The following is a 14,730-nucleotide window of genomic DNA, read 5'->3' as shown; positions in this document are numbered from 1 at the left end:
GTTGCTCCTCTTCTCCAGGAGTCCTGGAATGAGTTCCGTGTCATGGCCGTCATGGATGGCACGATTAGTGAGCCGAGCAACGTAGTCGGTGTCTCCAATACAGGTAAAGCATTTTGCCATATCATGTTGAGGCAGACAGAGTTTTAATTTATACAAATAATTTACGTATTTGGGGTGTGACAATGTATCGAAAAGGTGATATACAGTATCGTGATACAGGTAGTCCCCAATTTACGAACAAGTTCCGTTCCTACGCTGGCGATGTAACCCGAATTTCCGCGCAAATCAGGATTAACCTTTAAGTACCCTTGATCTCAAAATAACTATTCAAAAACATGTATTATACATCATATTAATGGCATAAAGTAAAAAATTGGATGGATGGATGGATGGATGGATGGATGGATGGATGGATGGATGGATGGATGGATGGATGGATGGATGGATGGATGGATGGATGGATGGATGGATGGATGGATGGATGGATGGATGGATGGATGGATGGATGGATGGATGGATGGATCATTTCTTCCCTCCCTTAACGTCGATCACACCTTCTTACAACTGACATTTTTTGTCACTGTCAAACTATGAACACACATATTGAAAATACAATCATGACAAAGCGTACAATAATGCTATGAAGTAAATCAATATAGACATACAGCATTTGCTTACAAAAACATACCTCAATGGCTGTACAATAATACAAGGGAAAAAAGGTGAAAAATCTTGGGCAATTCAACAAGGAAAACGACAGCTATTAGTGGCACCGGTCCATCGGGAAAAAGAACGCTGCTCAATAAGCTAGCAGGCTAATGGCGAGCTAACGGGGGGCATCGCGGAGCCTGCACCGTTTACCCTTTCTCTGCCTTCTTGTAATGTTAACTGGCGTTCACCCCCGCGTCCCAACGTGAAAGCAACGCTTGAAACTAACAGAAAGTGACGTAAAAAAGTCCGGGTGCAACAAAGGAAAGTGGACCGCATATTTAGTCAACAACTAATTTCTGCAAGTTCTCCCACTTGAAAATATTAGAGAGGCCTGTAATTGTCAACATGGGTAAACCTCAACAATGAGAGACAGAATGTGGAGAAAAAAAAAAACTGAAAATCACATTGTTTGATTTTTAAAGAATTTATTTGCAAATCATGGTGGAAAATAACTATTTGATCAATACCAAAAGTTTGTCTCAATTCTTTGTTATGTACCCTTTGTTGGCAATAACGGATGCCAAACATTTTCTGTAACTCTTCACAAGCTTTTCACACACTGTTGCTTGTCCTCTGGAGCAGCGATGTTTTGGGGCTGTCGTTGGGAAACACGGACTTTCAACTCCCTCCACAGATTTTCTATGGGGTTTAGATCTGGAGACTGGCTAGGCCACTCCAGGACCTTGAAATGCTTCTTATGAAGCCACTTCTTTATTGCCCTGGCTGTGTGTTTGGGATCATTGTCATGCTGAAAGACCCAGCCACGTCTCGTCTTCAATGCCCTTGCATATGGAAGGACATTTTCACTCAAAATCTCTCAGTACATGGCCCCATTCATTTTTTCCTTTACACAGATCAGTCGTCCTGGTCCCTTTGCAGAAAAACAGCCCCAAAGCATGATGTTTCCACCCCCATGCTTCACAGTGGGTATGGTGTTCTTCGGATGCAATTCAGTATTCTTTCTCCTCCAAACACGAGAACCTGTGTTTCTACCAAAATGTTCTATTTTGGTTTCATCTGACCATAACACATTCTCCCAGTCCTCTTCTGGATCATCCAAATTCTCTCTAGCGAACCGCAGACGGGCCTGGACGTGTACTGGCTTCAGCAGGGGGACACGTCTGGCAGTGCAGGATTTGAGTCACTGGTGGCGCATTGTGTTACTGATAGTAGCCTTTGTTACTGTGGTCCCAGCTCTCTGTAGGTCATTTACTACGTCCCCCCGTGTGGTTCTGGGATTTTTGCTCACCGTTCTTGTTATCATTTTGACGCCACGGGGTGAGATCTTGCATGGAGCCCCAGCTCAAGGGAGATTATCAGTGGTCTTGTATGTCTTCCATTTTCTAATAATTGCTCCCAAAGTTGATTTCTTTACACCAAATGTTTTACCTATTGCACATTCAGTTTTCCCAGCCTGGTGCAGGTCTACAATTTTGTCTCTGGTGTCCTTCGACAGCTCTTTGGTCTATGCCATAGTGGAGTTTGGAGTATGGCTGACTGAGATTGTGGACAGGTGTCTTTTATACCGATAATGAGTTAAAACAGGTGCCATTAATACAGGTAACGAGTGGAGCCTCGTTAAATTTCGTTAGAAGAAGTTAGCCCTCTTTGACAGCCAGAAATGTTGCTTGTTTGTTGGTGACCAAATACTTATTTTCCACTCAAATTTGGAAATAAATTCTTCTTTAAAAATCAAACAATGTGATTTTCTTTTTTTTTTCCACATTCTGTCTCTCATGGTTGAGGTTTACCCATGTTGAGAATTACAGGCCTCTCTAATCTTTTCAAGTAGGAGAACTTGCACAATTGGTGGTTGACTAAATACTTAGGGGGACGCACTGACTGCGTAGCAGACTCGCCTCACGTGCATATAGTGTCGTCGAAGACGAAAAATTCTGAATCTTGCCTCCAAAGTGGAAGAATCCGATTGCCGGGGATTGAGGGGGGCTTCCTCGGCATGCATATCAAAGGCTCCCGCGGCGCGAGACCGCGACGTTAACATCAGCACTCGTACACGTCACATTGGGCGTGCGCAGCAGTACTACTAAACATTAAAAACAGCAAATATGGCGGAATGTCGGCTTTAATTTACTGTTATAATAATATCTTTAAATTAAATATGTTGAATGTTTAAAATTTTCTGCCTTTTTGAACAAAAGAAAAATGCCATTGCTTAGAGTGGGCGGGCATATTTTTTTCCGGGCTGAGGGAGCTTGGTGTGGTCAAAGTGCATCATTCTCTGTCGCCCTGTAAATCTGCACTGCCCCCTAGGGCCTGGCATGAATGGAGGTTCAAATGGAGACGCAAATGCAAATTTGAAATTTTTCGTGTTCTCGGAGAGTCACCATGTAAACGGCCCCTTATATGCCCCACTATACAAACTGTCAAGTCAATTCTCGGCCAGCTGCCTCGGATCGGTTTAAAGACACTGCTGATTAACTGGAATTGGATGCAGGTACGACGTTGGTAACTCATCCCACAGCTCTGTAACGAAACAATCTGACCAGCAGCAGAACATGACAAAATCATGCCAGTCGTCATACTAGCTTTGCTAGTATAGAGCACAGCTATTCTCCCAGTACAGCCCAACCACGTCATCACCCCCAGCATGCATAAAACATGGCGGCCTCTGTAAAATCACATGTACTAAATATTATAGATTTTTAAATCAATGACAATAATATATGTGTTTCTAATAACATATTTTCGTAAAACAGAACAATTGTGGCTTATTAGAGCGTACAAGTCTTTAAGACCGAGGATCCCTTTAATTTTGAATAATCATCTCTGTGTGCGATATCATCAATCACTTTACATCCGCATTTTTAAATGGGCACTTTTAAGCGAACGCATTACCACGACTCTCAAGATCAATTAGCATACTTTTAAACAGGCATTTTACAGCAGAGCACGGCTCTGAGAGTGCATTTATACTCTTTGGCCAATCACATAGCGGGAATAACGAAACGTCACTGTCAAGGGCAGGCATCCTGAGCAGATTGTGCAACCCGAGCAGATTGTGTACCTACACCATCAATGGCAGCCAATGAGCTAACATAGACACTATTCAAATGGAAGATTTTGGTAGCAACCTTTTTTTGTTTTTAAACAGTGATACCTTTTAAAAACAATATTTCTATTCTTTATGGGAGCATATCGATAATCTTTTAGGCTACAAAGTATCGCAATATATTACCTTTTCGATATATTGTCACTTCCCTACTATCGATATTGTCATCAGGGGTTTGACACAAGCAATGAGATAATTGACGCCAAATGTCTGACTTACAATTACGTTTTTTTCTTACTCTGCAGACTTCTTTCCACCTCCTGAGATGGTTGAGGAATCAGGGTTGGCACGACCAGTTGTGGCTGGCATCGTGGCCACTATCTGCTTCTTGGCTGCAGCCATCCTTTTCAGTACAATGGCAGCCTGCTTTGTCAATAAGCAGAGGAAGCGAAAGCTAAAAAGGAAAAAAGGTGAGGGAATAGATGAATGTCTGGTATTTAATTATGTGTATAATTTTTAAGGCAGGTTTCTCCAACCTTGAAACCCAGAAAGAGAGAGCAAATTTAATAAATCAACCAAAGTGTATTTGTATAGTGCTTTTGATGCAAAAGAAAGGCAAGTCCAAAGGGCCTTTATGTACAAAAAAGCAACTCCTCCCAGCATTTATTGACACGTACACACACATGCACACAGGGAGGGTGAGTAGGTGCCCTAGGCGAAAGTGTAGCTGGGAGCCTCCGCAAAAATGACAATATACTGTATATTTTAAAATATTGTATATTTTATAAATACTGTATTTTCAAAAGTTAAAGGATGTACGTCCAACACTGTTTATGGTTTCCCTTAAATCCGTGATTATAGGTTCTGCCCTATGCATTAAGTAGAAAAACTATCAGTGCCAAGATTAGCGATGAGGCTGCTTAGAATAATATGTGAACATATCCACACTTACAAGTAATTAATTCACATATAACTGGGTTCTATACCTCACATTGCTGATTTGTGTATGCTCCACTCCACCTAATCACATTTCTTTCTGACTATCCCCATCCTTTTTCTCCTCTGTCATCAGGTCCCTGACATGGTGTCAACCAGAAATACAATGAGCTAATGAAAGCACTACTATAATCATAGTTAGTGTAGGCTTTGAATGTATATCTTCTTGTTGTTTTTCTTGTCTTCTGTCTCTCTCTCCTTTTTTATTTTCCTTTTTGCCCCCCCCCCATAACCCCTTCCTGCTCACTGCATTCTCCTGATAAACGAAACACAATGATTAATCACTATGGGAGTATATCATACGTTCATGTGACACATCAAAACTGTTCAGACCAATAGGACACTCAGAATCCCATTCTCTGTGTCAAGCAGCTGAACAGGACAGGTTAAAAGAAAAAATGACTTTATAGATCATTATATATATATATATAAATAAGATCATTATAAATACAATTTAACACTCAATTTCACTTCAATACCAAAATAAAGTACAAAAGACTTGAAGGGAAACTGGAGGCCCGGAATTACTTGCAAAGTGTGTGAACTCATTTCTCTTTATTTCTCAAATTTCTCTGTTGTGAATCAAGACAAAAGCAAATCAAGCAAAATCCTGCAGCACAACAGCAAGAGGATGACTCTTTATTTCTCAAATTTTTCTGTTGTGAATCAAGACAAAAGCAAATCAAGCAAAATCCCGCAGCACAACAGCAAGAGGATGACTCGGAAGTAAAAAAATAAAATAAAATAAAAAAAGACGACACTTTGTGTATTGCTATATGTGCTTTGTGAACATCTCTACGGACCTCAGTGAAGTTGCTCCTCCATCAAACGCAAATTTATATAAAAATGATGTCAATCGTTTGTGCTGTAAAGTTTTGTTTGTGCTATTTTCGTTTTAGAGATATTTACAATTCTTTTATAGGTAAATCGGAAGTCAGCGAGCGCCCCATTTCGATTAAGAATTTTGTCAATCGTTTGTGCTGCAACGGTTTTGTACAGTAGATAGTTTTATGCTTTTATTGCGATATTAATTTCGAGTGGTGATGTCACTTGTAGATTTACTTGACTAAGCTCCCGCGGCTCTTGGAGCGTACCAACTCTCTTAATAACAGAGGGGTGTCCTAACAACTAGCACGGACGTAGCACAAACAAATGGCACCACTTTGGGTCCATTTTGCAGTGAATTGGGGGGCTTAGAGTGACGTCATTGCAAAATGGACCAGAATTTGTTTGTGTTATGATCGTGCTAGTTGTTGGAACACCCTGCTGTTATTGATCGAATTGATACGCTCCATTAGCCGCTGGAGCTAAACCAAGGAAAAGCTACAAGTGGCGTCACCACTCGAAATTAATATCTCAATAAAAGCATAATACTGTATCTACAAAACTGTTGCAGCACAAACGATTGACAAAATTCTTAATCGAAATGGGACGCTAGCTGACCTCAGATTTACCTATAATAGAATTGTAAATATCCCTAAAACGAAAGCAGCACAAACAAAACTTTACCAGCACAAACGAATGACATCATTTTTATACAAATTTGTTTCTGATTGGGGGGGGGCAACTTCACTGAGGTCCGTAGAGATAGTCACAAAGCACATATAGCAATATGCGAGTACTGTAATTCGGTTCTGTTTAAAGTTTTTCCGCTGCTATGCTAACTAAATTGTCAACACTCAACTGCGCGTGCACACACTGCAAATTTATAACGTCTTAATCAGGTTATTTTTCTTAAATCTAGTCAAATCATTTTCTCCATCTTGTTTTGAGTGTTATAAACTAGTTAACAGATTAATGTGTCAGATTATTCCACTTTCTTTAAGTAAATATTACTATTGTTTCTTTTTAAGACCAAAAAATTGGTCATTTTTCATCTAAATCAAGAAACATTTGTTTTCAAATAATATGTTAAACAATAGATATTATTGAATTTGAAACATTTCTGACATTTCAAAGCTTTTTTTTTTTAAAGATTAAATATACTAATTTATTGCTCAAAATAAGGTTTAAGATTATTTTCAGCTAGCTATTTTTCTTATTTCAAGAAATCTGAGTAAAATTTACTTGAAGCACTGGCAGATCATTTCACTTATTTCGAGTAGATTTACGCTGAAACCAAGGGGAATTATCTAGTTTGAAGGAGGTATTTTTTTGCAGTGCCACAATAACTGGTGGTGTTCGATAAATTCTGACCGGGCAGCACAGGTAGTTTCGCTTTGTAGTTACGTTACAGAGTCCCCAAAAATAGAGACATTTAAAACAGAGACTGGAGTTTATGCATTTTTTTAAGTAAATGTAAAGTCAATAGATTTTCAAGACCTTTCAAGGTCGTATTTAATACCTTTTATAAGATTTTAGTAGGATTTTAGACATTTTAAAGCCTTAAATTCAAATGATTGGATTTGATACTCTTTTATTACTTTTTAAGACCCCATAGATACCCTGTTTAAGAAATCATGGCAAAAACATAGAATCATTTCATATTATATACAAATGGGCCCTAGGCAGAGGTGGGTAGTAACGCATTACATTTGCTCCATGACATTTATTTGAGTAACTTTTTGAGAAAAAATGAACTTCTAACAGTAGTTTTACCACGCCATACTTTTTACTTTTACTTGAATTGATTCATGAATTAAAAACATGACTTACTCCACTACTTTGGACTACATGCGAGTCGTTACATTTTTCCTCTTTATTCTTCATGTTAGATTTTACTTTATTTTTACCGTGACTTCATTATACCAACTACATTTAATAATACAGTCACATGACCACGTACAAGCTTGCAGACGGAAGTACTGCAGAATGACTAGAATCCCATCCATCCTGAGAGCATAATTGTGAAATTCGCGAATGACAAAACGGTGAGGGAACGAGAGATGAGGTCCTCAGACTCAGTTAGTGGTTCGCCTCCAACAACCTAGTACTGAATGTCTCCAAGACTAAGGAACTCATCCTGAACTTCCGACGGCACAAAACCAGCCTGTATATCAACAGCAAAAGCGGACTCCTCCACTCATTATCCATGCCGAGTCATCAATGGTTCCATATCACCTGGGATTTGTCTTCATCATACTCATCATGATGGACAGGTTTTCAAAGGCAGCGAATTTCATTGCCCTCTGCAAACTCCCATCAGCCAAGAAGACCGCAAATTTGCTGATTATGCACATCTTCCATTTACATGTCATACATGCAAATGTTATCTCTGTTCAAGGTTCATCTCTCAAGTTTGGAGGACATTCTGTGATGCACTTGGCATCAACCTGCAGCTTTAGCTCTGCCTGCCTCGCCGTGTCATTTAGAACTGTTTCAATCCCCAAGCTTTTGCTACATGTCTGATTTCAGGTCCCCTATACCTACAACCATTAAATAATAATCATAAAATGATCTAAGAATGTGACGTAATCAGCAAATGAATGACCGTCTCATGGTAGTATAGAACACAATTTTACCTGTAGGGGTGTGTGTGTGTTTGTGTACAGTTTGTGTGCACATGCAGCGATCAGCAAAGGCGAGCTAGACGTTTGCCTAGGGCACCATCTACTGGAGGGGGTGCCAAATTATTCATTCATTCATTTTCCATAAGGGGAAAAAAATAGTCACGCTATGCTTCCTGAACGTTTTCTAACAAATTAATGTAAGTACATTTCAATATGCTACATATAAAAAATATATGAATTATTTACAAAATGACATCTGGTCTGAATCTGTGACTGAGTCAGATTATGACCTGGCACTCTGAACATCTTGTTGCTCGTTTTGTTCCTCTCGTGCTCATGAAAGGTGAAGGGAGGGGTTGCGCATTATTTCTGTGTTAGCAGCTAGCGTTATTGAAAAAATGAATGCCTCACTTCTGTTGCTATCAGTACAACATTTAATACTTTTAAGATGAAAAGGTCCAAGACCTCGGGTGCTACTTTAAGAAAGCAATGAAAGGAGGTGAAGGGTAAATGGGCCCATTGTAGTGGTAAAATACATGAAAATAGTTGTAGATAGCTTGTAACCTGTTGACTCCCTGACTACTACCTCTATGCAGTTCTGTGCAAGCAGCGCAACAGAGTGGGGCAAAGCTCGTTTTTTTTTTTTTTTTTTTTTATCAAATAAGTATACTAGGGCTGCAACGAACGATTATTTTTATACTCGATTAATCGGATGAGTAAATGATTAAACAATTAATTGATTATTCATATAAATGTTACCTTTTTCAATTACCTTCACAATTTAACTTGAAGTTGTTATAAGTAACAATGAAGACAAAATAGATGGCTATTTCCTTGAAAAAAAATATTTTATTACAGCTTCCTGACTAAACCGTCGTCTACAACTGTACTGTTTTAAGTACATAAAACTTGTTAAAGTTTTAAATAAAGGTTCTGAGTATAAAACATGAAAATAATTTCTCTGTACACGAATCAGCCAAAAGTCCTGTTCATTCAAATAATAAAAAAAAACTGCTGCTGATTGATTTTTTTTTCTTGTGGGCAAAGCGCTTATATAAATTGTGTTAATGATTCATTTAATTTTTTTCAAGAAACTAAACAAACAAAAAAAAAAATCAAATGAGGAGACATACTGAATGAATGATGAAACCTTTTTTTTCATCAAACAGTTGTTCATAAATTCAGTTCAAATCCAATTTCAACGCAAACTCTCTTGTATGACAATGAACAGTTTGAATGGGAGTTTGTGTCGAAAGGAGACTCTAAGCTGTTGTATGAATGGCTTTATGTGTGAGGGTTCTATATAAAAAGAAATGAAACAACTTTTATATCTAACAATAACTCAACACTCAAGACAATGATTAGCATAATCGCTAACTAGCTTAGCGCTCCATTCTAAGTACTGTAAAATATCACATCAACAAAGAATATAAACAATACAAATGGCTTCATTTACTAACCTTTGACAGAGGCACACTGGATCTAACAACACAAAATCTACCTCTCGACACTTCGTAATATTATTGATTCAGCAACGCAACCTGAATGTAGCAGTGAACTCTCCTCTCTTGCTCTAATCACTGTTGGTAACTAATTCATTCAGCAATTTTAATCAAGTTAAGTGATTATTTGTTGCAACCTTGATGTATACAGTCCAGATACCTATAAATACATTTACGGCATACAGTGCTGGCCAAAAGTATTGGCACCCCTGCAATTCTGTCAGATAATGCTCAATTTCTCTCAGAAAATGATTGCAATTACAAATGCTTTGGTAGTAATATCTTTATTTATTTTACTTGAAAAAAACACACACACACACACACACAATAAAGAGAATGAAATTTAAAAATTAAATCATTATCATTTTATACAAAACTCCAAAAACGGGCCAGACAAAAGTATTGACACCCTAAGCCTAATATTTGGTAGCACAAACTTGAAACAAAATAACTGTGAACATCCGCTTCCGGTATCCATGAATGAGTTTCTTACAATGCTCTGCTATAATTTTAGACCATTCTTCTTTGGCCAACTGCTCCAGGTCTCTGAGATTTGAAGGGTGCCTTCTCCAAACTGCCATTTTCAGATCTCTCCACTGGTGTTCTGTGGGATTTAGGTCTGGACTCAATGCTGGCCACTTTAGAAGTCTCCAGTGCTTTCTCTCAAACCATGTTCTAGTGCTTTTTGAAGTGTGTTTTGGGTCATTGTCCTGCTGGAAGACCCATGACCTCTGAGGGTGACCCAGCTTTCTCACACTGGGCCCTACGTTATGCTGCAAAATTTGTTGGTAGTCTTCAGACTTCATAATGCCATGCACACAGTCAGGCAGTCCAGTGCCAGAGCTGTGGGGACCATGTTCTTTTCTTTGAGGGCCTTGTTTTTATTTTCCTGTAAATTCTGTATGTTGATGCCTTTTCCCAAAAAGCTCTACTTTTGTCTCATCTGACCAGAGTACATTCTTTAAAAACGTTTTTGGCTTTCTCAGGTAAGTTTTGGCAAACTTCAGCATTGCTTTTTTATGTCTCTGGGTCAGAAGTTGGGTCCTCCTGGGTATCCTACCATACGGTCCCTTTTCATTTCGACGCCGACGGATAGTACGGGTTGATACTGTTCTACTCTCGGACTGTGGGACAGCTTGAACTTGTTTGGATGTTAGTCGAGGTTCTTTATCCACCATCCGCACAATCTTTCGTTGAAATCTCTTGTCAATTTTTCTTTTCCGTCCACATCTAGGGAGGTTAGCCACAGTGCCATGGGCTTTACACTTATTGATGATACTGCGCACGGTAGACACAGGAACATTCAGTTCTTTGGAGATGGACTTGTAGCCTTAAGATTGCCCATGCTTTCTCATAATTTTGCTTCTCAAGTCCTCAGACAGTTCTTTGGTCTTCTTTCTTTTCTCCATGCTCAATGTGGTACACGCAAGGACACAGGACAGGACACTTTAATCCATTTTAACTGGCTGCAAGTGTAATTTAGTTATTGCCACCACCTGTTATGTGCTGCAGGTTGGTAACAGGTGCTGTTAATTACACAAATTAGAGAAGCATCACAGGATATTTCAAAGGGTTCCAATACTTTTGTCGGGCCCATTTTTGGAGTTTTGTGTAAAATGATGAGTTTTTTTTTTTTCCTTTCTCTTTTGTGTTTTTTCATTGCAGTCAAAATAAATTAAGATATTATTACCAAAGCATTTGTAATTACAATCATTTTCTGGGAGAAATTGAGCATTATCTGACAGAATTGCAGGGGCGCCAATTCTTTCGGCCAGCACTGTAACCACGTCAATTTTTGCAAGATAAAAATTGTCTTAAAAAGTCTTAAAATTGGCTTGTTGAAACCTGCCGAGATCCTGTTTGTTGTACGAAATAATGTCATGTGAACCAGTGGGATTTTCTTTTTTTTCTTCTTCTTCTTCCAGATCCCCCTCTTTCCATTACGCACTTAAGAAAAAGTATGGCAACACCGTAAGTATGCTCCACTCAATTGAAACAATCATAATTAATCATCGTAATTATTACACAATACACAAGACAAAGGATAGGAATCATATTAGGCATATTTTCTCTTACCACCCTTATAAACCTAAATGCATATTATTAAAATTAATTACAATCAAAGCAATCATTTTAATGTTTACAGTTACCCAGTATTTGGCTGTGAAGCTTTTTTGTATTTAGGTATTAAGGCTACAAAAAAAAGATATAAATGATATTAAGTGCCTCGCGACCTTCGTGAGGATAAGCGGTTCAGAAGAGGAATGAATGAATGATATTAAGTGACATCACGTAACTATTACCATAAGTCTTATCATAAACAGGACACTCCCCGCCACTAATTTTGGAACATTGTGGTCAATTCCTTACTTTTGTGGTCAAGTAAAAATAGATGGAAATGACAGCATCTACAAAACTGCTGCTTATTAGCATTAAGGAGTGACGATGTTGTAGTGTCCAAACTGACCTGGAGGCACATTTACCCTGCACTTTTTTTGCTTTTTTTTTTCTTCAAGATTTTTTTTTTTTTTTTTTTTTTTTTTTTGCTTCGATGTGATTTAAAAAAAAAATTTCTATACATCTGTGTCATTTTTTTCCGAGGCACCGGTTTTTCTTTTTTTTTTTTCCTTTTCTTTTTTTTGCCCTTACGGAAAAAAAAAAAATCCGTGTCCCTTTCGGGGCTGTTAGAATTTGGCCTGTTAGCCAAATTCCACGTGTTCGTTCAACTTAAGGGTCGTTTACATGGTGACGCTGTGACATTAAGTCGCAACAATTGTTTGCAGGATGGCCTCGCCATCATATGGTGACAGCGAAAATAGACGGCCCGGATGCAAACTTTTGATTCCGCGCTCCAAAGCGGAAAAATACCAAATTAATTGAACGCTCTTGCACCGATGATGTCAGCACTCACACATGTCACTTTGGGCATGCACAGTCGCTGTTAGTAAACTTTCAAATCAGCAAACATACATGGAGTAATGGCGGCTTTAATTGACTGTATTTTTAATTTAGATATTTATTATTTTTGTGTTTTTGTGCCTTTTGAAGCAAGAGGGAAAAAACGTATTGACACCATTGCTTTTTATTGACAAGCAATATTATACAATCATTTAAACTTGTAAAGAACAGCAAATGGAGAATAAATATGGGAGAAAAATTAAAGGCATAGAACCTTGAATAAAACTGCAAAGTAAAATGTATGGGGAAAAAAAAAAGTAATTGCTTGGAATGGGCGGGTATGTTGTCTTCCGGGCTGAGGAGGTTGTTGTCAAGGAAGTGCATCATTGGCCTGGCATGAATACTACATCGTTTTCATGCAAAATTGCGACATCATTGAATGGAGATGGAACCAAGACGGAACAACGTAAATGCAAACAGGAAATTTATCGTATTCATGGAGCGTCACCATGTAAATGGCCCCTTAGTTTTAATCCCTTGTACTGACTCCATTTTAAAAGCTGGAAAAAGGCTCACCCAAGACATCCATTTGAGTTATGCACTACAATAAAAACAAAAATCCAAAATTTGTTTGCAATAAGTTACAAATACAGTGGTACCTCTACATACGATCACATCGACACATCATCCTTTCGACATCTGAACTGAAAATGAACAACATCTGAAAATTTGACTCGTCATTTGTCTCGACATATGAAGACATGCTCAAAATACAATGATTTGAGACAGCGTCGCAATTTCATTGTTTTCCCACAAGAGGGATGCACGGCGGATTTTCTTGTGAGAGAAATCAACATGGGTCCCACAAAGATTAGTGCTGTTGGTGTTAAAGGAAAAAGATTATTCTTACCAAAAGAAATTAAGAAGGAAATGAAAGAAAAATGTGAGTGTGGTGTGCGCGTCAGTGAACTGGCTCAACAATACGGCCAGAATATGTCTATGATCTTGACGGTCCTCCTCCGACCTAGAGTGACAATTATTATTAATGTAACATCGGCAAAGAAATCGCCAGCTCCGTCAGGTTTTTAATCATTCATTTCAGAGCTTGTTTAACACAACACAGCTACTGACTGCCGTAGCTGACTCCAACAACAGAACATGAAAAAGCAAGTTAAAATGTTGCACTCATCTCCACATCTCTCTCACGTCAGTCACACGGTGCATTCAGGAACAGCATGCAAAACACAACCGCCACATTAAAACCAGATTCATTACATTGTCATTATTATTATTATTCCAATTTGTATTTATAATTTATTGGTTTTGCTATTGTATATTTGTAAGCCTTCTTTTTTTCTCTCTCTTTTTAACCTGTCCTGTTCAGCTGTTTGACACAGAGAATGGAAGTCTAAGTGCCCGGATAGTCTCAACAGTTTTAATGTTTCACTATGAGAGTCTGACATACTCCCATTGTGATCATTTAACATACCTCGTTTATTATGACAAAGCAGCGAACAGGAAGGGGTTATGGGGAGACAGAAGAAAAGAAACACAAGAGAAGAAAGAAAAGAAACACAAATTACAAGACGAAATACATTGAACATCTACACTAACTACTAATATGTTGGTGCTATCTTCAGCTAGATGTATTTCCGGTTAACACCATGTGGGGGCCTGTTGACCAGGGAGAGAGGGGGACGGGGGTGGGGGTGTCTATAAGCTAAGTGATTGAAAGGGGTAGAGTGTACACAAATCAGCTCTGTGATCTAGAACCCAGTAATCGTGTGAATCCTTTGTGAGTGTAAGCCCGTTGGCGACCGACCCCACCCCGCCCCACCGCCAATCCCGGCACCGGGACCCCCCACCCGAGCGCGCCCTATCACATCCCGCCACACGCGAGCCCCACCAGGCGCGCGACAGCCACGCAGATGAGCAGAGACGCCTCGCGGGCGTCAACCCAGGGCCCTGGCCCCCACCCAGCCAGCCTGGGGGGGGGGCAGCGACCCGTGACGGAGATCACGGGGGATACCCAATCAGAGAAGAGGGGGGAAGGCGGAGGCGGGAGAGTCGCCACTCCCGCGGCCCGCAGCCCAGGCAGAGGGGAGGCCACGCCCCAGGAACCACGCCATAGGGAAAAAATGTGGGACCCACTTACCACCCTATT

The 14,730-nt window shown here is 39.3% G+C and overlaps 1 protein-coding gene across 5 annotated transcripts in view; it reads left to right on the top strand.

Moving 5' to 3' along the window:
- LOC130906240 (protein turtle homolog B-like) overlaps positions 1-14,730 on the top strand; it is a 204,187-nt gene that overhangs the window by 150,248 nt on the left and 39,209 nt on the right. For all 5 annotated transcript variants that reach the window (XM_057820342.1, XM_057820343.1, XM_057820341.1 and 2 more), the window contains exons 15-17: positions 19-103; positions 4,027-4,191; positions 11,594-11,639. In XM_057820342.1, the coding sequence (XP_057676325.1) occupies positions 19-103; positions 4,027-4,191; positions 11,594-11,639 (296 nt within the window). The remainder of the gene's footprint in view (positions 1-18; positions 104-4,026; positions 4,192-11,593; positions 11,640-14,730) is intronic.

Source organism: Corythoichthys intestinalis, chromosome 18 (genome assembly GCF_030265065.1).
Source record: "Corythoichthys intestinalis isolate RoL2023-P3 chromosome 18, ASM3026506v1, whole genome shotgun sequence".
In the NCBI taxonomy this organism is placed as follows: domain Eukaryota; kingdom Metazoa; phylum Chordata; class Actinopteri; order Syngnathiformes; family Syngnathidae; genus Corythoichthys; species Corythoichthys intestinalis.
Note: the sequence above shows the minus strand (reverse complement) of the source record. Positions and strands in the feature narration are given on the sequence as shown.